The sequence below is a fragment of the Acomys russatus genome, chromosome 20 (genome assembly GCF_903995435.1).
Source record: "Acomys russatus chromosome 20, mAcoRus1.1, whole genome shotgun sequence".
In the NCBI taxonomy this organism is placed as follows: domain Eukaryota; kingdom Metazoa; phylum Chordata; class Mammalia; order Rodentia; family Muridae; genus Acomys; species Acomys russatus.
The window spans coordinates 10,499,178-10,526,315 of NC_067156.1; the positions used below are offsets into that span (position 1 = coordinate 10,499,178).

Sequence of the window (27,138 nt, forward strand, 5' to 3'; positions counted from 1 at the left end):
ATAGCTGCCCACTTACATATTTAAGAAATTGTGAAATATTTCGCAGAATACTGGTTTAAGTTTTAAGCACATGGGATAATCAGGTGTTGATAAACAAATAGCATTCTCTAATTTGGATTTCATTCTACTTAAGAAGGCTGAACTGGTGAGGAGTGGTTAGGCCTTGAGTAGATCCTGTGTCTTAAGAGCACTTACCCAAGTCAGATTTGCTCTCCATTTCCTTGAGGAAGGTGTTGAACTGAAAGGGAAGTGAAATAAAGCTGAAAACACGCTTGTTAGATTCTGGTCTCATTTCTCAGTGAGCAACCAAAAAATGTTTCTAATACTAATATGGGAACATCAGTTTTTCTACCTGCTTCCAGACTCTTACCAGGTTGTAATAGTTAAATAAACGCCAAGCACGGTGAGTCAGCTCTTACCACTCTTTGTTTTGCATTTGGTTTTCTGAGATAGGCAGATACCTATCAGGTAGCCCAAGTGGGCCTTGAGGATGATCTTGAACAACTCATTGTTTTGTTGTTTCTACTTCCCAAATGCTGAGATTATCAGCGTGCACCACTGTGCCTGGCTCTTCTCGGTTAGTATTACCATTTCAAGAGTTAAACTACTTGGTAATTTTTTCCTCAACAAGTTCATAGAAACTGGACTCTGTATCTGATGAACAAAAATGCATTACCTATAATTACTTTTTGTTTTGTTTTTTTGGAGATAGAGTCTCTTTATGTAGCCTTGGCTGACCTGAAACTCACTGTGTAGACCAGATTGGCCTTGGCCTCAAACTCAGAGATCTGCTTCCCAAGAGTTGGGGTTTAAAGGTGTGTGGCACCTTGCCCAACACTTTTTCATGTAAATGAAATATTTAGCTATCTATTTTCATCTTTTTCCCCTTTTATAGACAGTATCTCAAATTCTGTGCATTTTGTTTTAAATTAAAAATTATATTTTAACTAATAATTTACAGATTAAATTCTATCGCATGAGACATCATTACAAATCTTGTAAGAAGTATCAGGATGAATATGGTGTTTCTTCTGTCATTCCAAACTTTGCAGACAAGGTTTCTCAAGATTCAGTAAGGAACAGGTAAGTACCATTTCTTCTTCTTTTTAAAAAAAAAAATTATTTTATTTTATTTTATTTTATGTGTGTGTGTGTGTGTGTGTGTGTGTGTTTCTCGAAACAGGCTTTCTCTGTGTAACAGCCCTGGCTGTCCTGGACTCATTTTGTAGACCAGGCTGTCCTGGAACTCAGAGATCTGCCTGCCTCTGCCTCTCTGAGTGCTGGGATTACCGACATGCGCCAACACGTCTGGCTGCAACATTTATTCTAAAAGCAAAATCTTAATAATTAAAATGGGAACTGCTTTGAGAATTACATAGTGTAGAAATGTTTAACAAATGACATTAAATAACCTAACAAGAATTTGCCTTCAAAAATTTATTAGATATATACAATATTCTATCTAGGAGACCAACTCCATGATATACATGAACTTATATTACTTAAAATCATTCTGAGAGTCTTTCTTGGAACAAAAAAATTATATTTGGGAGTTGAAGACTCAGCTGAATTTTTAGATGAAATAATTTGGAAATTAGGCAAAATCACTTTGAATAATGTATTTAAATATTGGAGTGTTTTTCATTGATAAGGAACAGGCTTAGTATTTGAAGTTTTAATTCTGATAATGTCATGCAAAACTTGAGAATTAGTACTACTAGATTTTTAGTTGTTTTTTTGTTTTTGTTTTTTAAACTTCAACTTTTAAAAGCTTTTTAAAATCTGGGCATAGTGGTACACGCCTTTAATCCCAGCACCCAGGAGACTGAGGCAAGTGGCTCACTGTGAGTTCGAGGCCAGCCTGGTCTACACAGGTGAGTCCAGGACAGCCAATGCTACAGAGAGAAACCCTGTCTTGAAAAACAAACAAACAAACAAAAAAGCTTATTAAGAGGTCTTGTCTCAGACATGTACTGCTACTGCTGCTACTTCTAATATTTTGAGATTGGGTATAGTGTATCCAAAGGTGGCCTTGAATTTATTCTATACCCTGTGATGGTTTTGAGCTCCTGACTGTCTTGGGCACTTGGCTTACAAATGTGCAATCCCAAACCTGGCATCATATGTATGGCTTTCAGAAAAAATAATGATTTAATTTTATTGTTGCATAATTTAAAAACATTTATTACATTTGTGTGTGTGTTCTTGTTGTTGTGTACATTTAGAGCTCAGGACAACTTGAAGGAGTCTGTTCTCCTTTCATATGGGTCCTGGTGACCAAATACAGGTTATCAGGCCTTTTTTTTTTTAAATAACAAAACAGAGAGTCTGTTTCTCTTTATGTGTACACACACACACACACACACACACACACACACACACACACACACACACGTATATATATATATATATATATATATAGCCCTGGCTATGCTGGAACTTGTAGACCAGGCTGGCCTTAAAGAGCTGGCATCAGAGACTCAGAGTAACCTGCTTCTGCTGGGATTAAAGGCATGCACTATCACTCTGGTGGTCATCAGGTTAGTAGCAAGTGCTTAAACCTGTTAAGCAGTCGCTGTGGCCCTTCTGTGAGCAGCCTTAAAATGAAATAGATACTCAATTTAGCTGGGCGTTGGTGGTGCACGCCTATAATCCTAGCACTCAGGCAGAGGCAGGCAGATATCTGTGAGTTTGAGGACAGCCTGGTCTACAGAGTGAGTCCAGGACAGCTAGGACTACACAGAGAAACCCTGTCTTGAAACCGCCCCCCCCACAAAAAAAGATACCCAATTTATATCAGCAGATCAGTGAGATGGTAGCTAAAATGAAGTAGAAGTGCTTTGGTCATTCGTTTTTGTTACTCTTCACACGCTCAGTTACAATGTTGAATAGTAACAGAAGCTCAGTAAATACAGTTCAAGTACATAGTAGTGATAGGATAAACCGTTAACCCAGGTCAAGAAATAGAAAAGTTGTCCGAACAAGTTCTTGTCAGCTATGTCCCATCTGAACTCCATATCCCTGTAATTACTGTTCTTTCATCTGCATAGTTAATTTAATCTCTTGTTTTTCTTTATATTTTATCATTTCTACATGTATTTCTTTGTTTTGTTTTTTTTATTTTTTTGAGACAGGGTTTCTCTGTGTAGCCTTTGCTGTCCTGGACTCACTCTGTAGACCAGCTGGCCTGGAACTCACAGTGATCAGCCTGCCTCTGCCTCCTAAGTGCTGTGATTAAAGCCGTGCGCCACCACTGCCCAGCCCTACATGTATTTCTAAATGTTTTGTTTCATTTGGAAAATTAAGCTTGTGTACAATGAAGCATTTCTTCATTCTTACAGTATCTTGTAGAAATCAGTGTGCTAAATTCAATAAATAAAATTTTAATTTCTGCACTTCATCCATGTTGCTAATACTCTTTAGCTTTACTAAAGAGTATCCTTTAACTACGCTTAAGCACTCTAGTTACCCATATAGTTGTCCTATTGAATTTAGCTTTTTTTACTGATTACTTAGTTGAAACTTCCAGGAAATTCTTTAGGAATGTTTTCCTGCTTGGCAGAACTCACCAGGTTCTCATTTTACTGGATTTACTGTCAGTAGATGAAATTGCTTTGTTTAGTGATTTTCTTCTTTTAAGCAAATCCCTGCAGATTCTTTCATACCTGTGCTTTGCTTACTGTACTTTTCTTGTGTTACAAGACACATCTATTTTGTTTTTTGTTCAGTAAATTTTTCTCTTTTTCTTTTAAAAAATTTCTTAATATAGGATAGTGTTTTGTTAGCTTTGTTCAGTACTGTATTCCCAAGCTCTCAAAAATTCCTATAGTGTATTACATATACAGTTACTTCATATTGGGGCTGTTTTGCTTTTGTTTTGTTTTGGCTTTTTGCGATTCAGTGTCACTATGTAGCCCTGGCTGGTGTGGACCTTGATGTTAGACTATCCTTACCTCAAACTTTGTGATGCCTCTGCTGCCTGAGTACTGGAATTACAGGTATACACCACCATACCATGTACTACTTGTTAAATGACAGTCCCTTTCCCCATCCCTAGGAAACATACCCTGCCTATTTGATAATTTAGATTATTGCTCAGACACTGTTTAGTGCTAATAACATTCCTTATCTCTTTTTTTTTCTTTCCTGTTTACTTCTCTAACTCAGTCTGTCATATTTCTCTGACTTGAATTATTGTTTAGTTGATAGCTCTCGAATCTGTCTGATGCACTGTAATCTGTTCAAATGTGTGTAGATCTGTGTGTCTCTTGTGTATGTATGTACATTTGAGTGCAGGTGCTTGAGAGGCCAGGTGTCAGATCTCTCTGGAATTGGGGTTATAGGCAGTTAGCCAATTGATATATTTGCTATAAGCTAAACCCAGCTCCTCTGCAAGAACTTTTGTTTGGTTTGTTTTTAATTGATGATTAACTACTACCCCATCTTCCAGCCCTGCCAATAAATTTTCTTTAGTATTTAGGAAAAAACATGGTAAGTTTCCAAACTCTAATAACTGACTGATAGCACAAAGTCCTATTCCAGACTTCTTTCTTATTTTTTAAAAAATTAATTTATTCAGATTACATTTCAATTGCTATCCCATCCCTTGTATCCTCCTGTTCCTCCCTCCCTCCCGCTTTCACCCTATTCCCCTCCCCTATGTCTGTGACCAAGGGGGACTGCCTCTCCCACTATATGATCATAGGCTACCAAGTCTCATCTTGGTAGCCTCCTTATCTTTTCTCTGAATGCCACCAGGCCTCCCCACCAAGGGGAAGTTGTCAAATATGGGGCACCAGAGTTCATGTCAGTGTTAGTCCCCACTCTCCACACAACTGTGGAGAATGTCTTGTCCATTGGCTAGATCTGAGTAGGGATTTGATATTCACTGCATGTATTGTCCTTGGTTGGTGCAATAGTTTGAGCTGGACCTCTGGGCCCAGATCCACCTGTCCTGATGTTCTTCTTGAAGGTTTCTAGGACCCTCTGGATCCTTCTATTTCCCTATCCTCCCATCCTTCTCTAACCTAGAATCCCATTAGGATGTTTTCACATCTATCTCAATCTCTTGGTAAGTGAAGACTTTCATGGGACATGCCTCTTGGGCTAGTGTCCAATTATAAGTGAGTATGTACCATATGAGCCTTTATGCTGCTTCAGTATGATTGTTTCTAGTTCCATCCATTTGTCAACGAATTTCGGGATTTCCTTGTTTTTAATAGCTGAGTAGTATTCCATAGTGTAAATGTACCAGTTTCTTTATCCACTCTTCGACTGAGGGACATTTAGGTTGTTTCCAGGTTCTGTCTATTATGAATAAGGCAGCAGTGAACATGGTTGAGCATATGTCCTTGTTGTGGTGGAGCATCTCCTGGGTATATTCCAAGGAATGGAATAGCTAGGCCTTGAGGAAGTCGTATTCCCAGTTTTCTGAGATAGTGCCAGATAGAGTTCCAAAGTGGTTGTACAAGTTTGCATTCCCACCAGCAATGAAGGAGTGTTCCCTTTTCTCCACATCCTTGCCAGCATGTGCTATCACTTCAGTTTTTGATCTTAGCTATTCTGATAGGTGTAAGATGGAATCTCAAAGTCGTTTTGATTTGCATTTTTCTAATGACTAAAGACGTTAGCATTTCTTTTAATTGTTTCTTAGGCATTCAGTATTTCTCTGTTGAGAATTCTCTTGTTTAGTTCTGCGCCCCATTTCTTAATTGGGTTATTTGGTTTGGTGGTTAATTTCTTGAGTTCTTTATATATTTTGGATATCATTTGTCAGATGGAGGGTTGGTGAAGATCTTTTCCCAGTCTGTGGGCTGTCATTTTGTTCTGTTGACAGTGTCTCCTGCCTTATAGAAGCTTCTCAGCCTCATGAGGTCCCATTTATTGATTGTTGACATTAATGCCTGGGCTGTTGGTGTTCTGTTCAGGAAGTTGTCTCCTGTGCCAATGTGCCAGGCTCTTCCCCACTTTTTCTTTTAACAAATTTAGTGTCTCTGATTTTATGTTCAGGTCTTGAATCCGTTTGGACTTGAGTTTGTGCATGGTGATAAATATGGATCTAATTGCATTTTTCTACATGTAGACATCCAGTTAGACCAGCATCATTGTTGAAGATGCTATCCTTTTTCCATTGAATAGATTTGGCTTCTTTGGCGAAAATCAAGGGACCATATGTGTGTGAATTCATTTCTGGGTCTTTGATTCGATTCCATTGATCAACCAGCCTATTGCTGTGCCAGTACCATGCTGTTTTAATTACTGTTGCTCTATAGTACAGCTTGAGATCGGGTATGGAAATTCCTCCAGAGGATCTTTTATTGTACAGGATTGTTTTAGCTATTTTAGGTTTTTTGTTTTTCCATATGAAGTTCAGAATTGATCTTTCAATGTCTTTAAAAAATTGTGTAGGTATTTTGATAGGGATTGCATTGAATCTGTAAATTGCTTTTGGTAAGATGGCCATTTTTACTATGTTGATTCTCCCGATCCATGAACAAGAGAGATCTTTCCATCTTCTGATGTCATCTTCAATCTCTTTCTTCAGAGATTTGAAGTTTTTTTCAAACAAGTCCTACTTTCTTGGCTAGAGTTACCCCTAGATATTTTACATTGCTTGTGGCTATCGTGAAGGGTGTAGTTTCCCTAATTTCTTTCTCTGCACGATTGTCATTTGTATATAGGAAGGCTGCTGACTTTTTGAGTTAATTTTGTATCCACCATTTTGCTGAAGGTATTTATCAGCTGTAGGAGTTCTCTGGTGCAATTTTGGGGGTCACTTATGTACACTATCATATCATCTGCAAATAGAGATAATTTGACTTCCTCCTTTCCCATTTGGATCCCCTTGATCTCCTTTTGTTGTCTTACTGCTCTGGCTAGAACTTCGAGTACTATATTGAAGAGATATGGAGAGAGTGGGCAGCCTTGCCTGGTCCCCGATTTTAGAGGAAGTTCCTTGAGTATCTCTCCATTTAATTTGATTTAGGTTATTGGCTTGCTGTATATAGCCTTTATTATGTTTAGGTATGTGCCTTTTATCCCTGATTTCTCCAAAACTTTAAACATGAATGGGTGCTGGATTTTATTAATTGTTGTTTCTGCATCTAAGGAGATGATCATGTGTTTTTTTTTTTCTTTCAGTTTGTTTATATGGTGGATTACATTGATGGATTTCCGTATATTAAACTATCCCTGCATGCCTGGCATGAAGCCTGCCTGGTCATGGTGAATGATATCTTTGATGTGTTCGTTTTGTGAGAATTTTATTGAGTATTTTTGCATTAATGTTCATAAGAGAAATTGGTCTGAAATTCTTTCTTTGTTGGGTCTTTGTGAAGTTTAGGTATCAAAGTGACTGTGACCTCATAGAATGAATTTGGAATGTTTCATCCATTTCTATCTTTTGGAATGGCTTGAAGAGTATTGGTGTTAGCTCTTCTTTGAAGGTCTAGTAGAATTCTGCACTGAAGCCATCTGGTCCTGGGCTTTTTGTGGTTGGGAGACTATCAATGATTGCTTCTATTTCTGTAGGGGAAATGGGACTATTTAGTTTGTTTATCTGTTCAATTTTGGCAAGTGGAATTGATCAAAAAATTGTCCATTTTCCTTAGATTTCCAAATTTTGTGGCATATATGCCTTTAAAGTAGGATCTTATGATCTTTGTATTTCTTCAGTGTCTTATTATGTCTCCCTTTTCATTTCTGATTTTGTTGATTTGGATAGTGTCTCTCTGCCTTGTAGTTAGTTTGGCTAATGGTTTGTCTATCTTGTTGATTTTCTCAAAAGAACCAGCTCCTAGTTTTGTTGATTCTTTGGATTGTTCTCTTTGTTTCTAATTTCTTGATTTCAGCCCTGAGTTTGATTATTTCCAGACATTTACTCCTCTTGGGTGTTTCTGTTTTTTTATCCCAGGGCTTCCAGATGTGTCGTTAAGTTGCTTATGTGGGATGCTTCCAATTTCTTTATAAAGGCATTTAGTGCTATGAATTTTCTCTTAGCACTGCTTTCAATGTGTCTCACAAATTTGTGTATGTGGTTCCTTCATTTTCAGTGAATTTCAGAAAGTCCTCAATTTTTCTTTTTTTATTTCTTCCCTGACCCAGGTGTCATTAAATAGAGAGTTGTTTAGTTTCCATGTGTGTGTAGGCTTTTTGTTATTTCTGTTGTTTAAGTTCAGCCTTAGGCCATGGTGATCTGATAGGATACAAGGTATTATTTCAATCTTCTTGTATCTGTTGAGGCTTGCTTTGTGACCTGAGCCTAGGACCCAAAGCCCTGAGGCTCTACTTACACTACCCTCAAACTGATACTGAAGCTGCCGAGCACCAGCACCTACCTACCCCGGCTAACCCAGTGGGGAGCCCAGGCTGTGGAGCAAAGTCTTCAGGAGCCAAAACCAGGACACCTACCTGTCCCAGGGAAGAGTTCCCTGACCACCACAGGCAAAGGCCCATGACCTATAATCACTCACCAACAAACTGCACTCAACGACCAGTGAAGGACTCCAGAAGCTACCTCCCAATATCAGGCGCAGCAAGATGACTAAAGGCCAGTGTAGAAACATGAATAACAAACCCCAAACAATTTCGCATCTCCAGATCCCAGCTATCCCAAGGAAAGCAACCCGGAGAACTCAAGTACAATTGAAATACAAGAAAATGACTTCAAATCCTTAGTAATGAAGATGATAATGGAGGAAACAAAATCCATAAACAAATGCAGGAACACGCAGCCAAACAGGTAGAAGACATAAAAGAGGCCTATAGAAAGGCACTGGAAGGAATTTAGGAAAATACAATCAGATGAAGGAAATCAATAAAACAGTTCAGGATCTGAATATGAAAATGGAAACAATGATAAAGACACAGAAGAAAAGTGGGAAAGAGAAAGCTTAGAGAAGAAAGCAAGCAGCACAGAGGTGAGCTTCCCTAACAGAATCCAAGAGATGGAGGAACGAATCTTGGGAATAGAAGATACAATTGTGTAAGTCTTGACGCAACCATCAAAGAAAATGCTAAATCTGAAAAATTCCTGACACAAAACATCCAAAAAATTAAGGACACCATGAAAAGATGAAACCTGAGGATAATAGGCATTGAGGAAATAGAAGATGCCCGACTCCAAGGCCCAGAAAATATTTCCAACAAAATCATAGAAGAAAAATTCCCCAATTTAAAGATGTTTATAAACATCCAAGAGGCCTACAGAACACAAAATAGAATAGACCAGAAAAGAAAAACTTCCTGTGACATAATAATCAAAACACAAAATATACAGAACAAAGAAAAAATATTAAAAGTGGCAAGAGAAAAGGGCCAAGTAGCGTATAATAGTAAATCTGTCAGAGTTATACTCGACTTCTCAGCAGAGACCATAAAAGCCAGAAGGGCCTGGATAGAGAACCTGCAAACCCTAAGAGATCACAGATGACAGGCCAGACTACTATACCCAGCGAAACTATCAATAACCATTGATGAAGAAAACAAGATATTCCATGACAAACTCAAATTCAATCAGTACCTATCCACAAATCTGGCTTTATAGAAATTACTAGAAGGAAAACTCCACCCAAAGGGACAAGCTACAACCAAAACTACGCAGGAAATAGATAACTACACCACTGCAAAAACACACCCACCCAAACTGTCTACTGTATCCAACATCAAAATTAAGGGACTTAACAGTCACTGGTCATTCTTATTTCATCCTTTTGTATGTGTGCATGTGCATGTGTGTTTGGGTGGTGCTGGTGGTGGGAGCAGAGGCCAGTGTCAGAAATCTTCAGTTGCTTTTTTGTTTTGCCTTTTTTTTTTCTTTTTTCTTTTTTGGTTTTTCAAGGCAAGCTTTAGCTATTCTGGACTCTGTAGACCAGGGTGGCCTGAACTCACAGACATCTACCTGCCTCTGCCTCTATGATTGTTGGGATTAAAGGTGTTCACCACCATGCCCGGTTTCCATTGTCATTTTTTAGATAGTTTTTCATTATACCTGGAGCTTTCTGATACTATGACAGTCCAGGGATTCATTTGTGTATGACTTCCCAGCATTAGCTTATAGGAGTGCTTTACTGTGCGTTTGTCTTTACATGAATGTTCAGGATGTAAACTCACAGGCTTATGCAGTAGGTACTTTGAATACTGGGCCATCGCCCCAGATCTATCCTTACTATTTTAGAAGATATTTAACTTGTTAACAATGAAATCTTAGCTGGGTATAATGTCACTCAGCTGTGATTCAGAAGACTAAAGCAAGAGAATTGCCATGAGTTTAAGGTTAGTCAAAACTACATGATGAGTTCTAGGCCAACTCTATGTATGTCTTGCCTCTAACCAAAAGTAAGTGAATGACTACAATAAAATGAAAACTATAGAGACTAAAGGAGGAGAATCACAAATTCAATGCCAGCCTGGACTTTTTTTTTCTAAGACAAGGTTTCTCTATGTAACCTTGTCTGTCCTGGACTTGCTGTGTAGACCAGGCTGGCCTCAAACTCACTGTGATCCGCCTGCCTCAGCCTCCTGGGTACTGAGATTAAAGGCTTGTGCCACCACACCCGCCCCTGCCTGGACTTTCAAGGCCAAACAAATCAATTTTTGTAAGACCTTGACCCAAGTGCTATGGGATAGGGCTAGGCTATAGTGTGATGCCCTGTAGTAGCTTTCTAGTCCCCTAGAGATGAGTGAATTAACAAAAGAACACACACTTGTTTGCATGCACACTAGGTCTGAGAGTTAAGATTCCAGCTGTTATTTCATAGTTGTTTGACTTTATCAAGAAACTGCCTTAGTTTTCTCATCTCTTTAAAGGTAGGGTTGAAAGTTAATAAGTATGTTAGTGTAGGTTAGATTAAGTTGAATAATTTTTACATGGTGTTCACACCTTCGCCACCATCCTTTATAAGTGGTACTGTTTTTCCTTAGCAGTCAACCTACACCTTGCCAGCTCAGCTGGAAGACTTTTCTTTGTTTTCTCTAGACAAGGTTTCTCTGTGTTAGATCTGGCTGTCCTAACTTGCTTTGTATTCAAGCTCAGATCCATCTGCCTCTGCCTCCTGAAAGCTGGTACTAAAGGTGTGTATGACCATGACCAGCAAAATTTTGATTTATTTTTATGTGTGTTGATATGATGTTTTCCTGCATGTCTGTCTGTGTGAGTGTGTCAGACAGACCCCCTAGAACTGGAGTTAATAGGTCGGTATGAGCTGCCATGTGGGTGCTGGGAATTGAACCTAGGTCCTCTAGAAGAACCATAATATGTCTGTGTTTTTAAAGAAATCAAAATTCTTAATTCATCACTTTCCCCATTCTGACAACAGTTGCCACAGGATATCTTGAGGCCCTTCCTGCTTACTGCCCACTTACTAGTTTTTTCTTTTTAGATGTTTTGTTTTTTTTTCAACACAGGGTTTCTCTGTGTAGCCTTGGCTGTCCTAGAACTTAATCTGTAGACCAGACTGACTTTGAATTCATAAAGATCCACCTGCCTCTGCCTCCTGAGTGTTGGGATCAAAGGCATACACCATCACTGCCTGGTACAACCAGTACTTTTAACCGTTTCAGCTGGTAGACTTTTAATTCTTTTACTTTCTATTATTTATTTGTGTGTGTGTGTGTGTGTGTGTGTGTGTGTGTGTGTGTGTGTGTGTTAGCTAGAATGATTCTTCAATCTATCAGATAGATAGATAGATTAAAGATAGATAGATAGGACAGCTCTCCAGACTTGGTTCTCTGTTGTCACCTTGTGGGATCTGAGGATCAAAGTCTGGTTTCAGGCCTGTTTGGAAAGCTTTGAGTTGACTTTTTTCTTTTTTGCTATTCTGTGAAATATTTCCTGACCTAGAATTTCTTTCTGTCGGTAGAATTGTAGTTTATATTCCAGTTAAGCCCTTTAAACTTTATTTATTTACTGCTAAATTTTATTTGGAGTATATATGTGGCTTAATGAATTTTCAGTATGGACATGGGCAGAGTTTTAAATGGTTATTTTGCTTTTTTGGGGCATGGGGTGGGGTGTTACGGTGTTTAGATATTAGGCAGGCACCCAGTGCTTTACATATTGTAGGTAGGAACTGTGCCAATGAACAACAGCCTCAGACCTTAGTTTTTTTGAGACAGGATCTTGTCGTGTAGCTTAGGTAGTTGTTTTTTTCTTTCTTTGTTTTTTGTTTTTGTTTTTGTTTTCAGATAGGGTTTCTCTGTGTAACAGAATCCTGGCTGCCCTGGACTCACTCTGTAGACCAGGCTGGTGTCAAATTCAGCACTGTGCCTACCTCTGCCTCCTGAGTACTGGGATTAAAGGCATGCGCCACCATGCCTGGGTCTGCCTTAGGTACTTTTGAGCCAGCTTGGAACTGATGAGTTGGCTTCTGAGTACTGGGATTGTAGGTATCATGATGCCTGGCAAGATAAATTTTGCGGGCCGGAGGTGGTCACTTCTTGCTCTTCAGAGGACCTGTATTTTGATTCGAAACACCTGTACCATTTATCTGTACACACCACACAACTATCAGTAATTCCAGCTCTGTGGGGAACTGATGTCCCTGGCCTCTGAGGTCACCTGTTCTCTCACACATTTCATATAATGAAATCTAAAAGAAAAAAGGAAAAAGGTGATCCCCACACTGGAAGTAGGCTTGTCACTGGAAAAGAAGCCTCAAAGCCTGCAAGTACTTATTTTTGTAACCTTGACAACATTGATGCGATTCTGTGGCATGTTAGTTACAGTTCCTAAATGGAACACCCCATCTACTATTGCATATGACACTGACTTTCTGGCATAGAGTACAAGTAACTATTGTCAGGATAGTCTGTGTATTAGAGAAGTGTGCTAATGAAGCCTAGTTTGTTGTGTTCCTAACTTTCTTAAGTAATGAGCATTAATGAAGTTCAAATATTTTGTGAAACCTACTCTACTTTGGAAGCCATGGTCTTCGACAATATCCTAGATAAATGACAATAGTTCACAAATATTTTAGTTCGCCCCAGGGTTCCAAAATTTAACAGAGAGCTGGAGAGATGGCTTAGTAGTTAAAAGCATTGGCTGCACTTCTATAGGACCTAGATTTGAATCTTGGTACCTACATGGGGCCTCCCAGCCATTTATAACTTCAGATACAGTGGACACCACACCCTTTCTTGGCCTCTGCAGGTACTGCATAGACTTACATGTACAGGCAAAATACCCATACCCGTTAAAAAAGATTAACAGGGGCCAAGTATGATAGCACGTGTCTATAATGCAGGATTTGGGAGGATAAAGCAGGAGAATCAGGAGTTTGAAGCCAGCCTGCACAACATTTCTAGGCCCTCTCCTAGCCCTCACTTCTCCTTATCACCTCCAAAAGAACATTACTGGTTAAGGAAAAAAATATTTTTTAAAGATTTATTTATTCACATGCTCGCGAGGATGTGGAGAAAGAGGAACACTCCTTCATTGCCGTGGGAATGCAAACTAGTACAACCACTTTGGAAATCTATCTGGCGCTTTCTCAGAAAAATGGGAATAGGGCTTCCTCAAGACCCAGCTATTCCACTCCTTGGAATATACCCAGAAGATGCACTACCACACAACAGGGACATATGCTCAACCATGTTCATAGCTGCTTTATACATAATAGCCAGAACATGGAAACAGCCTACGTGTCCCTCAGTAGAAGAATGGATAAAGAAACTGTGGTACATTTACACTATGGAATACTACTCAGCTATTAAAAACAAGGAATTCCCGAAATTTGTGGACAAATGGATTGAACTAGAAATTATCATAATGAGTGAGTTCACCCAGAAGCAAAAAGAGTTAAATGGTATATACTCACTTATATCGAGACACTAGTCCAAGGGGTACGTCCCCATGAAAAACTTTACCTACCAGGAAAGTGGATCAGAGGGGAGGACATCCTATTGAGACTTTAGGTGTGAGAAGCCTGGGAGAATGAGGAAATAGAAGGATCCAGAGGGTCCTGGAAAACTACAGGCGGGTCTGGGCCCTGGGGTCCTCCTCAAACTATGGCGCCAGCCAAGGAAATTATAGGCAGTAAACTTTGAACCCCTACCCAGACTAGCCAATGGACAGGACATTCTCCACTGTTAAGTAGAGAAGGAGATCTGACTTTCACACAAACTCTGGTGCCCCATATTTGACCATGTTCCTTGGATGGGGATGCCTGGTGACACTCAGAGGAAGGATAATAGGTCACCAAGAAGAGACTGGATACCCTATGAGCATATACAGGGGGAGGAGGTCCCCCTCAGTCACAGACATAGGGAAGGGGAATAGGGGGGGAAGTGGGAGGGAGGGAGGAATGGGAGGATACAAGGGATGGGCTAACAACTGAGATGTAATATGAATAAATTAATAAAAAAATTTATTTATTTACTTATTTATTTATTTATGTGCACCTGCATGACAGAAGAGGGCTGGGCACCAGATCTCATTATACATGGTTGTGAGCCACCATGTTATTGCTGGGAATTGAACTCAGGACATTTGGAAGGACAGTACTCTTAACCTTTGAGCCATCTCTCCAGCCTCCAAGGAAAAAGATTTTATGTAACTAAAATTCTGTTTTCAAATTTATGCTTTCATACATGATTACTATAAAAGTTTGCTTTTGAGGTAGGGGTCTCGTGGGCTGGAGAGATGGCTTAGCCATTAAAGGCTAGGCTCACAACCAAAAATATAAGAGATAGGTAGCCCAGATTGGTCTAAAATGCACACAGATGCACCTGTCTCAGTTTCTGCCTCCCAAACAGTGGGATTAAAGGTGTGAGTCATCAATGCTTGGCTGTTTTTGCTTGTTTGTTTTTTGATATACAGTCCAGGCTGGCCTCAAACCTATGATCTTCCTGCCTCAGTCTTCTGAGTGGTGTGATTATAAGTGTGTGCCACTCTGTCCTGCTGTAATCATCTATTTTAAAAGGCATAAATGAATGAGAACGTAAACAGTCTTACTTGATTTAGAAAGCAGTGCCAAGAATATTTAGTATTTCAGACTTTTAAAAAAATGTGAATGTTTTTCCTGCATGTGTACCTGATGTATACCTGGTGCCTACAGAGACCAAAAGGGGTATCAGATCCTCTGAAACTGGAGTTAGATATGGCTGTGTGCTTGGACCAGAACCTGGATCCTCTGCAAGAGCAGAAAGTTTTGTTAACTGCTGCGCCATCTCTCCAGCCCCTGAAGTTCAGGCTGGTAATCTTGATTAAACAGTTCCCATTAATGAAGCCCTGATGTGTTTTATTATGTGAAGTATTAATTCTTTCCCCCTTGTGCTTAAGTAATAGGAGTGAAACATCTACATCTGATAATACAGAAACTTACCAAGAGAATACAAGGTAAATTCTTAAAATTTCTACTTTAGTAAATAATATTGAGTAATATAACAACAGATGATTATTACTTGTGGTAGTAAGAGTTTAACTTAGGGTTTGAAAATGCGTTATGCAGTGAGCAGTTACTATATATCATTGAGCTATAACTCTGAATCATGATAGATTTTTCTTTTCTCTGAGACAGTTTTGCTGTATAGATTTGCCTGGCCTTTAAATTCATGAGCCTCTTGCCTAAGACTTTAGAGAACTTGGAGTTGAAGGCATGTAGCTTCGTTCTTTCTTTCTTTTTTTAAGATTTATTTATTTATTAAGTACATCTGCATGCCGATCTCATAGGTGATTGTGAGCTACCATGTGGTTGCTGGGAATTGAACTCAGGACCTTTGGAAGAACAAGCAGTGCTCTTAACTGCCGAGCCATCTATCTAGCCCAGCATGTAGGTTCTAACATAGACTAGTTATTAGATTTTTATTTAGAAATATTTTTTATTCATTTTGGTGATTATTGTATGTGTGCGTACACACACATACACGCATGCCACATTACACACATACGGATATCTAGAGGATAGTCCTGGGGACTAAACTCAGGTTGTCAGACTAGGTGGCAGGTGCCCTTTGCTGCTGAGTCATCTCTCCAGCCCAGTTACTGTATTTTTAAAACAAACATTTATTCAGTTAAGTCACTAACTGTAGTGCTGGAAGTTAATGCTTCAGAAGTAAACAGGGCTTAAATAGCTGTTGCTCTCAAGAACATGTAAGAGCTTATATATTTTCCTGGTCAGATCTCCATGCATGACTCAGGCCAAGGTGTCAATATTGAACTGTCCCTTGCTTGACATTCGGAGGTATTAAAACCCAGTGATGCTTGACTTCAGATTGTTTTAAAGTACTTCATCTTAGGATTCCTATTGTTATGATAAAACACCATGACAAATGCAACTTACAGAAGATAAAGCGTATTTAGGGCTTAATATCTCTAGAGGATTAGAGTCTGTTCTGGTGGAGCGAGGCAGCTGGAGCCTCTCTCATCTTGACACACAAAGAGGAAGCAGAAAATGGTGTGTCCAGTGACATGCTTCCAACAGGGCAATGTTTGCTGATCCTTCCAAACAGTTCTAACAAATGAGGATCTAGTATTTCAATATGTGCACCTTTGGGACCATTGTTAGTCAAACCACTACATTTTTACTGTTAGTGTCTTTTTGCTTTTTGCATGGGTTTTGTGTTAGGTTCTTTTTTTTAGATTTATTTGTTATGTATACAATGTTCTGTGCACACACCAGAAGAGGGCACCAGATTTTATTATAGATGGTTATAAGCCACCATGTGGTTGCTGGGAATTAAACTCAGGACCTTTGGGAGAGCAGCCAGTGCTTTCAACCTCTGAGCCATCTCTCCAGTCCCTAGTGTTAGGTTCTTAATCTAGGGCTAGATTAAAGTTAGAATTAGGTGGAAATCCTTTTTAAATTACATTATTCATTTTGTGTGTTTTGGGAAGGGCATGAAGCACATTCCACTGTGCACTTTGTTCAGATCAGATAACTTCTGTCCCTTCACTTGTTAAGCCATCCCACTGGCCCATGGAGTCTGTTTAGTTTTAAGTTTCTACATAGAAGCTTTCCAAAACATAAATTATAGGATCGTTAGAAACTTGAATGGACACATAGTGACTTGGTATCACATGAATGATTACACTTAACTTTGGACTTTGTTTTGTAAATTTTGTTTGGAGATGGGTTTTATTAGATACATGAGACTGATTTTGAACTCAGGATCTTTCTGCTTCAGCCTCAGTACTGAGAATTACAGGCATGAACTATTATACATAGTTTTTCCTCCCCTTGGGGCTAGGAAAAAATGGACTGAAATGATAAGTACTGTTACATAAAATGAGATGATAGGAGATTCTACTCTGTATTACTTGTTGAATAATCTAATAACTACAACTGTTTAAGTAATGAGTACACAATAATGAGTATACAGCAATTGGTCAAAAAACAGGAGCACCTTTTTGTCGTTGTTGTTGTTGATGGTTTTGAATTTCATATGTTGCATTTGAATTGTTCGGCAGTTCTTCTGGGCATCCCACCTTTAAGTGTCCCTTATGTCAAGAGTCAAATTTCACCAGACAGCGTTTACTGGATCACTGTAATAGTAACCACCTATTTCAGATAGTTCCTGTGGTGAGTACATATATTCAAAAGAATCTTTTGCTTAAAGCATGTGGTTCTCTATATTCTTCTTTGTGTATGTATTTATTATTTAAATTTGGATTTAAATAATATGGTGCATTTTTGCTAATAAGTGATAGATGATTGTAATGTAAAAATGAGATTTAAAATTTGATTATCTCCTGTAATCAAGATAGTTATTGTGGAGTAGTATAGACTAGTCTAGGAAAGAATGGACGATGAGTAAGGGGTCATTGCTGCATAGTGGCAGAGCCTAATTCTGTTGGGCTCTTTGTTTAGGTGGATTCAGAGGACTGGATCTAGTGAATCTCCTGCAGAAGATAATACGTATATTTGAGTATAAATTGGGCTAGGCATGGTAGCACATGCATTTAATCCCAGCACTGGGGAGATAGGTAGGTGGATCTCTTGAGTTTGAGACCAGCCTGATCTCCAGACAGTTCCAAGTCAGCCAGAGCTTTGTCTCAAAACTAAAGAGTAAAACAAGTAGATATTTTTAATTGTATCCTTGAAGAATCTTTTATATGAATGGGTAAAACAAGGAGAAGTGTCATGCTTTATTTTTATTTTGATGTATATTTGTCTTTTTTGGTTTTGTTTTTTGAGATAGACTTACTTTGTAGACCATGCTGGCCTCAAACTCACAGCAACCTGTCTGCCTCTGCCTCCTGAGTGCTGGTGCCACCATGCCCTGCTATATATTTGTCTTTTTGATGTAACTTTTAAGGTAAATATATGTAGGTTACAGGTTCTAACATTGTGTTAAGTGATTTTTAACTTTAGATAAATGATTCTTTAGACAATGGAGAGGAGATACTAAGCTGGATGATATTTCTTTCATCTCCTTTCCCTAACTCCTGTGCTGTGCAGGGGCTTGAACCCAAGGCTCAGCACTTGCCCCACAGCATCCTACCACTAAAATACATCTCCACCCCATTACATTTTTTTCTGATAAATTGTGATAGGGTCTCACTTAACTGCCCAGGCAGAGCTTGTATTTGTGTTCTTTCTCTCTCAGCATCAGGAGGAGGTAGTTCTATAAACATATAGAATAACAGGGAAAGGCTCATTGATTTAACATTTGGATTTAAGTTGTTAATACAGTATATTCTTGCTAGTAATCAATGACTGGTGCAGAATGAGACATTAAAATTTTTTATTGCCTCATATAAAGGAAGATGATTATCGTGAGGTAATGTAAACCAGTCTACAATAGGACTTAGGACCTCTGGGTTTGCACTGCCTTTACTAGATTCTTCAAAAAATAAGAAGTAAAATGTGTTAATAACATTTAAGTCATTCCTGATTTTAGCAAATATAGTAGAAAAATGTGTGGAAAAGGTGCCTGAGTAACTCTTGAGGATTTCTTTCAATTCCTACAACCATTCATTAGAAGGGCTTAAATAAACAGATAAAGTATCAAAGAGGTTTATGGGAAATCTTCATACTTAAGACACCATGCTTAGTTTTATATTTAATGCCATTCAAGGCATTACTTTTAAAAGTCACTTTTAAAAATGTACTTCATAGCCGGGCATGGTGGCGCATGCCTTTAATCCCAGCAGAGGCAGAGGCAGGTGGATTGCTGTGAGTTTGAGGCCAGCCTGGTCTACAAAGCGAGTCCAGGACAGCCAAGGCTACAGAGAAACCCTGTCTTGAAAAAAACCAAAAAAGAAACAAAAATGTATTTCATTATAACTTTGAGGATACACTTTAAACTTTCTAACTTCATTTTCCTTTTACATATAAATGAAATCAAGCTAATAATTCTGTAATGGCTATTAATTAGATCAGATGAGATTATGTGTTACACATGTTCTGGTTAGTTACTGAAAACTCATTACACAGATGTTAGTACAGGTGTATGTGGTGTTTCTGTTTAAATAGTTGTATAAGTAGATATAAGCAATAGAATATTCCATGGCCTCTTTTACTATATTATATTAGTGTCATTTATCTATGGTAATTTTCTTGGGAAATGATCTAGTCATGGGATTTGGCTTTTAGGAATGATTTCAATAGCTGTGCATTCCCAGGACTTTGGGAGGCTTAGGCAGAAGGATCATACAAGTTCAAGGCCAGCCTGGGTTACATCGTGAGAACCTGTCTAAATCTCTGTAAAGCAAGGATTGCTTTTTGTTTCAGTCGTACCTTAGAGACACTGTAGGTTTGAGTCCAGATCACAGTATTAAAGCAAATGTTGATGTGAGGGCTAGGCATAGTGGTGAACACCTTTAATCTCAACACTTGGGAGGTAGAGGCAGGAGGATCTCAGTGAGTTAGAGGCCAGCTTTGTCTACATAGCAAACTCCAGTATAGCCAGGACTACATTAGAGAGACTCTGTCTCAAAAAGATAAAAAGAAAAAAAAAAGAGAGAGAGAATTGAACTATACCTTTTCTGATTTTCAGTGCATATAAAAATTTTATTTAGACTATATATACTGTGTCTGCTAAGTATGTGTAAAGTGTGTACATTATCTGAGTTAAATGCTTCATTGCTAAAGAATATTAATGATCATTTGAACTGTTAGGACAATGATGACAAATAGACCTGTTTGACACTGGGTTGGCACAAATTCAATTTTTAAAGAAATGTAATACCTGCAAAATGCACCAAAGTGAAGCATAATAAAGTGTACCTGATGTTTGCAGTAACGTGAGCTTGTATTTTAATGCTCTCAATAATTATATAATGTTCATTATTTTTCTACTTAAAACAATCTGTTTCTCATAGACATGTCCTATTTGTGTGTCTCTTCCTTGGGGAGATCCTAGCCAGATTACTAGAAATTTCGTTAGTCATCTAAATCAGAGACATCAGTTTGATTATGGAGAATTTGTGGTAAGTGAGTTCTTCAAGATTAAGAAAGTTAAATTAACCTTTTCAATCTGGATTTGAGTTTTCAGGCAAGTTGTGGAATCAGACTGCTTGGATAAAGAGCAAGTTCCTATATTGTTAAGCTTTGTGTGGACATTCTGGGAATTGAATTTATTTATATTAGATAATCACTGGGAAAAAATGAAAGCTTAAGTAAAAATTATCTAGAATTAAGAGAAATTATACCAGCTTGAGAAGTAAAATTGGTACAACCTGTGTGGGAGGATATGATCCAAATATAGAGTAAGTAAGCTGTTAGCACATGAGGCAGAATAACAACCAAACCAAAGGAACCCAGCACAACCCAGGCTGTCCACTCAGGAAGGGCAGCAAGGGCCTCAGACCCAAATGGATCAGTCTCTACTTTTCATAGTCATGATAATTTTCGTGTTATTAATTGTAAAGTTATACTTTATTTAGGTTGTGTATAGTTAAGGTCTTACTTGCTATGTGATTAATTCCAATAAAGAATAGCTGATGCTTGTTTTCTTGTTCAGGTAAACACCAGGTATGCATAATTTTCATTTTTATGGAATTTGTAATTTCACAGTACTATTTCAGAATGCTACTTTAGTGATTTTAGGAAGTAGTTGTATATTACTATTAAGCTTCCATTTTAAGGGCAGTTACTGTCTAAGGGCTATTTGGAAGAGCAAAATTTTTTTGCCATAGAAAACAATTTCATTTGTCAAGTTGAAGTCTTGCTATCTTTTAAAGCTAATCCATTTGACAAAAAAATTGACAGCAAATAGAGTTTTTTTAAAGATAGAGTCAGTTTTGTTATTGCTGTTGTTTTGCTGATGGGTTTGTTTTGGTGCTGAGGGTTGGTTAGTCTCAGGCACTCTGTATTCTGAATAGCCAGCCTGCACCTAATTACTAAGCCCAAGTCATAAAGATGAGTGAGTTATGGATACTTAGTTCCATGCTGTGGTTAAGAAGCTGTTACTCAAGCCTGGTGTGGTGGCACATGCCTGTAATCCCAGCATTTGGGAGGCAGAGGCAGGCAGATTTTTGTGAGTTCAAGGCCAGCCTGGTGTACATACAAAGCAAGGTCCAGGACAGTCAGGGCTACACACAGAGAAATCCTGTCTCAAAAAACAAACAAACAAAAAAGCTGTTATTCAGCTATGAATTTAGTAAATGTTTATCTTTCTTAAAATTAGCTTCCCTTGAAAATTTAGAAGTCTTTCCAGAAATAATACAAATTTATCATATCCTTAGTTTTATTTATAATTTTGGTTAATATAAAGTGTCCTCTGCTGAGCAGAGAAGTTATTAGTTATTACTAAATAATTACAGCTGAACTTATTTTGAACGTTCATGTGTTAAAACCTCATATTTTGTTACATTAATTTTTGAGATGGAACACTGGTTTTAAACTACTGGACTCAAGGTATCCTCCTGCCTCAGGTACCTGAGTGGCTGAGAATATGGCACATACCGTGGTGCTCAGCCTAATCTTGTATTTTAAAATATAATATACATAAACTCCTTGTATGCAAATGTATATGAAGATATATAATGCATTAGATAATATTGAATAATTGATTATTTTCCTGTTGACGTGTTACTTTTTTTTTTTTTTTTTTTTTTTAAGAATCTTCAGCTGGATGAGGAAACCCAATATCAAACTGCGGTGGAAGAGTCTTTTCAAGTGAACATCTGATATGCATAGACATCTCTGCATCCTTGTACCTACAAGTGCCATCATTAAGGAGAAGACAACATGAAGTCACCGTTTCAGTAATTTGCTGTGCGTATTAATAAAAATAATAATCCAGTCTACTGTATTAGGCTTTTAATTGAAAGTAAAGATGGGCCACCCTAACCCTATTCTCTAGGGAGTTACTTTAGCACGGAAAGGGTTGTTTGCCACTTTGGTGATGAAAACGGAATCTATGTTGTCTTTTCTTCTTGTATTACATATTCTGAATGTTTCATTGTTTTTAATATTTGATGCAGTTCCTTCTATTTAGTACAGAGATAACAGTAGCAAATTCTGAAAGATGTGATTCCTATAAAACTAATGAACCTGAGCCATTTGTCAGAGCTGCAGAATGGAAACTTGAAGTGCTAAGTGGGATCATCCAAAGGGATTTTGTAAAGTTTAGATTCTAGCTGAGGAATTCAACAATAAGAAATTTGTATTTATATAATGTTTAGTATTTTTGAAGGTTAGTGAGATTTCCTTTATAATTTTGACTTTGAAAGCATACTGTACAAATGTTTGTTCCTTTGCTATTAGAACGTATCAAGAGAAGAGAAAAAAGCTTTCTTTGGTGGTTAGTTTGTTATTCCAATCTAGCTTGAGTAATTTGTAAGCCTAAAATAAGTTGTACGACAGTTCTTTGTAGTCAGTATTTCTCACTAGCTGATGAAACTTTTCAGTCAGTGATGATATATTATACTTAAATTAGTTTTTTAAAAATCCAAAGTTGAAGATGTATGTGGATATGTACATACACTTTTGCATGTATATATACACATATATATCTTTGCCTAGAGTTTGTCAGGTTATGTATAGAATTTCTATTAAGAGTTTTAATAATGGACAAGCAATATAGGATTGAAGTATTTATCTCATTTGTTTAAAATTTTGTATGTTACCAAATTTTTTAAACAGTAATCCAAATACTAAGTGGTACAGCTGGCTGTTTTTATTACACCTAAACAGTTTGCTACATGGTGCTCACTTGCTATTTTTTGAAAATAATGCATAGGTGATGTAGTGAGAGCGATTTCACCAGCTACGTTTCACTACATTTTAGTTAAAGCCAAGTTTGTTTTTAATCTTTGGTGTAAAGAATTGTAGAGGAGGCCAAGTCACATAGTAAAGGGTGAAGAGTGAATTCCTGACATTCCATGCTAATACACTGTTATGCTTTCTTTAAAAATAACTAAATGCAAAAGAAAATCTCTGAAGTAGTTTGCTGCTAATATATACATATATTGTAAAAAAGGTATATTTTGATTTTCTTAATACCCTTGTTGACTTTTCTACAATGAGCATTTTTTAACTTGATTTAATAAAAATGTTACTTTTGGATGTGCAGTTTTGTAAAAACCTTTTTCAGTTAAACAGTAATGACTTTATTTATGTTCAGTAATACAAACACTTAAGAAGCCATACATCTTAATGCCTTTTTTTCTGTCGTTTCTTGAGCGTGATGTTTACTGTGTTCTCTAGCACTTTGAGTTGACATACAGGAGTGTGATTCTAGGAACATTTGTATAATGAACTCTTTAAAAGGAGAGTTCTGTCCACAGTTCTTCCAATTTCAAGCAATAACTTTGATACTTTTAAAGTTTAATTTAGCCAGTGTGCTCATAAACAATCCTGGGATGTGTAAACTTCTTTAAAGGGAAACTTGTGCTGGAGGCAGGCCGTTTTGAAATCCTGTTTTGAAGTCTTGTGGATGAGTTAAATATTAATATATTAATATATTAATAGCTTTTTCATAAGGGTTTTTTTGGGTTGGGTTGTTTGTTTGCTTTTCTCTGGAAACATCTTACTGTGCGCAAAAAAAAACCCTTAAAATTCCTCCTTTTATCAGTGTATTAGGAACAGGGATAGACTTTACAATTTAATTCATAGGGGAAGAAAGCCCTAAATGGTGTTGTTTGTAGGTATCAGGATAAAGGAGAGAAGCTGTAGCAATAGGCTGCTGCATCAGTTTCACAGTGCCAGTTAGAAAAGCCATTTCTCCTTAAAATTTAGTTTATGTTGTTAAACACAGTGTTGTTTGAGATGTATTGCTTTATTTTTCCAATTAAAAATGGTTTTCTCCTACTTCTGTGTCTTAATTAAAATTTGTCTTAAGATAGACATTTTTAGGTCTCACAAGACCCTACAAAACATGCAAGAGATTTCTTACGATTTTTCACTTGAAAAAGTTGACAGGCTGTCAGTGCTGATAGTACTGTATATTAGATTGAACTGTATATGATTTTGTTTTTATGTATTTCCAATGCTAAACATCTGCATAAAGTTGTTTCATAAAGTGTCTGTACAACAAGATAATTCAAGTCCTCTTAGCAGTCAAGCAAAAGGTCAGCTAGTTGACCTTTAATGTGGAGAAGTCAGCTGTAGACAAGATAGGGCTCTAAGAATATTTTGCATATGTGGTGTCATCTCTGCTGGGTTGCTTGGTAAGTATCAGTGTCTTCACTGAACCATTTTTCTATAGGAATTGTGGGTCTTATATTCAAATAGATTCCCATCAAAGGGATACTGTTGTAGCTTATTTAGAAAAGATGTGCCCTAGAAAACACCCACATACACCCATGTGCAGTTTGTAGTGGAGGTGGATATATTGCATGATGCCACGTATCTTGTAGTTTCAATTCTACAGTATAGAGTTGGGGAAAACAAAATGGAGACAAAGCATAAGAGTTTTTAGTTTTTCAAGACACCTAGCCATCACACTATCCTCTCTAGTAAAAGGTAAGTATGCATTCCATTCCTGCTCAGATACCAGACTGCACGCAGTACAAGGTAGCAGAATGTTTCTGGAGGCTGAAGCACATAATCTATTAGGTTATGCTTCCAGCCCCTGTGCAAAGGATCCTTAAGAATATGGTGGTGAGTTCTGGGAAAGCTGAGGCATGAGGCTGCTGTAGGATCAAAAACAGCCTAAAGTATGTAATTAGAGCCCATCTTAACCCTTCTCTCCCTGAATGTATCAGACTTGTTTTCTGGGCATAGTCGTGCATGTCTAATCCAGTGCTAGGGAGGTAGGGACTATCCTGTCCTCAAAAGCCTATCTTTAAAAACTTGTCAGCACTTGGAAAGCATAGGCAGGAAGTTTGAGGCCAGTCTAGTTTTTAAAAACTTCATGTATGCTTGCTTGTGCATCTGGACAGATGGTTCCAGAGGATCAGGGTTTAATTTCTAGCACCCATGTGTCCACTAACTAGTTTGAGGAAATCTGATGCCCCAACTGGCCTCAGTGGGTATCAGACATGCATATGGTGCAGTCTCCATGCACATTAAAACAAACAAAATTCCTAAAAATAATGGCCTTGGTAGTTCTTGAGGTGGAAACAGCATTGACAATCAAGGTCTTCCTCATCTGCATAAGACAAAGAAAAGACACTGTAGTTGAGGATGGGTAAGGCATAAGGGTATATATGAGTGGATAAAGGACACAGGATTAGAACAATTATTCAACGGAGCAGAGACACAGAGTTTGAGGAAGGAAATTACAGGTCTGTTCGTGGGCAGCAATGGACGTGACAGCATACATAAAGGGAACAAGCACAGTGGTATATCAAGCACATTTTTTTTCATGTGTGTGTGTCTGTGCCTATATGTGTTCAATTCCCTACAACCACATGGTGGCTTACAATCATCTATGATGAGGTCTGGTACCCTCTTCTGTCGTGCAAGTATAATTCAGAACGCTGTATACATAATAAATCTTTTATGAGTCAGTTGGGCATGGTGGCACACGCCTGTAATTGCAGCACTGGAGGAGGCAGAGGCAGGTGGATCTCTGAGTTCGAGGCTAGCCTGGTCTACAAATCGTGTCCAGGACAGCCAAGGTTACACAGAGAAGCTTAGTCTTGAGAAGGAAAAAAAGTGTCTTCTAAAAAAGTTTCACTCTCTTGACAGGCTCTTCCTCTGTAGCTCAGGCTACCTATAATTTGAATTCTATCTTAACCTCTTGAACATTGCGATTGTAGGCACATGCCACAATACCTAACTAAAGTTTTGGTGTTTGTGTACATTGTATTGCAAATAGGCAATCTCTTGGCCTTGGGGATGCTGTATATAATGAAAAAACAAAAACAGTCTGGTCACATTGTAATTGGCTGAAGAAAGGTGCAGATAGATTGACAACACTGGTGTTCCAACCTGACTTTTCATAGGTTTGTTTACATGTTTTTTCAACAAAAGTGTGTGTGTGTGTGTGTGTTATTTGTGTGTGGAAAGCGGGGAGTGAAGAAAGACGGGGTATGTGAGTGCTGTAGATGTAGAGGCTGGAGGGCAACTTTCAGGAGTGTTCCAGGGATCAAATTCAGGTCATGAGGCTTACAAGACAAGTGCTTGTGTGTGTGTGTGTGTGTGTGGTGGTGGTGTTATTTTGAGACAGGGTTTTTCTTTGTATACCAAGATGGCCTTGAACTCAGAAATCGCCTGCCTCTGTCTCTTGCCATCACACCCAACTAAGACAAGCGCTTTCTATCAGCTAAGACATCTTGGTAACAAGTCTGAAGTCTTTAAGCGGTTTTGTAGGTTGTCTGTCTTCCTTCTACAGAATCCTCTTGTTTTCTGGTTTTGTTTTACATATTTAATAAAGTTGTGTAAGTATTAAGATTTAAAAAGATTGTTTAACAAGCTTAATGTCAATCTCAATGGGAACAAAAGGTCTTTCAGTTATTTGGCATTTTCACACATACTTTTTGGGTGAACCTCTCCCCCCTCACCCTAAACCCACACTTAAAACTCCCCTTTTCATGTGTGCTTTACCCTTCTTACCCTCTCGATGTTGCTTCCCCCTCCCCCCCTTTACACTCTTTTCTGGTTCCCTGGTATTTACAGTCACACTTCCACATACACATATGAACTAAAACTAAGTTCCATCTATGGAAATGAAACATGCTGTGTAGGTGCCTTTTTAAAAACTATTTTAATTTGTTGGGGTTTCTTATATCCCATTCTCCCTTCACCGCAATCCCTTCTAACACCCTAACACCAGGAAGGAGAGAAAGGTTAGTGGGGAGAGGGGAGT

General features: G+C 38.1%; 1 protein-coding gene across 2 annotated transcripts in view; it reads left to right on the top strand.

The window, feature by feature from the left end:
* Rnf138 (ring finger protein 138) overlaps nucleotides 1-23,840 on the top strand; it is a 33,321-nt gene extending 9,481 nt beyond the window's left edge. Inside the window, exons 3-7 of one of the 2 annotated variants that reach the window (XM_051163076.1) lie at nucleotides 962-1,083; nucleotides 15,278-15,334; nucleotides 17,405-17,516; nucleotides 20,261-20,368; nucleotides 22,002-23,840. In XM_051163076.1, the coding sequence (XP_051019033.1) occupies nucleotides 962-1,083; nucleotides 15,278-15,334; nucleotides 17,405-17,516; nucleotides 20,261-20,368; nucleotides 22,002-22,070 (468 nt within the window). In that variant the 3' untranslated portion in view covers nucleotides 22,071-23,840. The remainder of the gene's footprint in view (nucleotides 1-961; nucleotides 1,084-15,277; nucleotides 15,335-17,404; nucleotides 17,517-20,260; nucleotides 20,369-22,001) is intronic. The other variant, XM_051163077.1, reaches the window with a different exon arrangement.
* The last annotated feature ends 3,298 nt before the right edge of the window (nucleotides 23,841-27,138 follow it).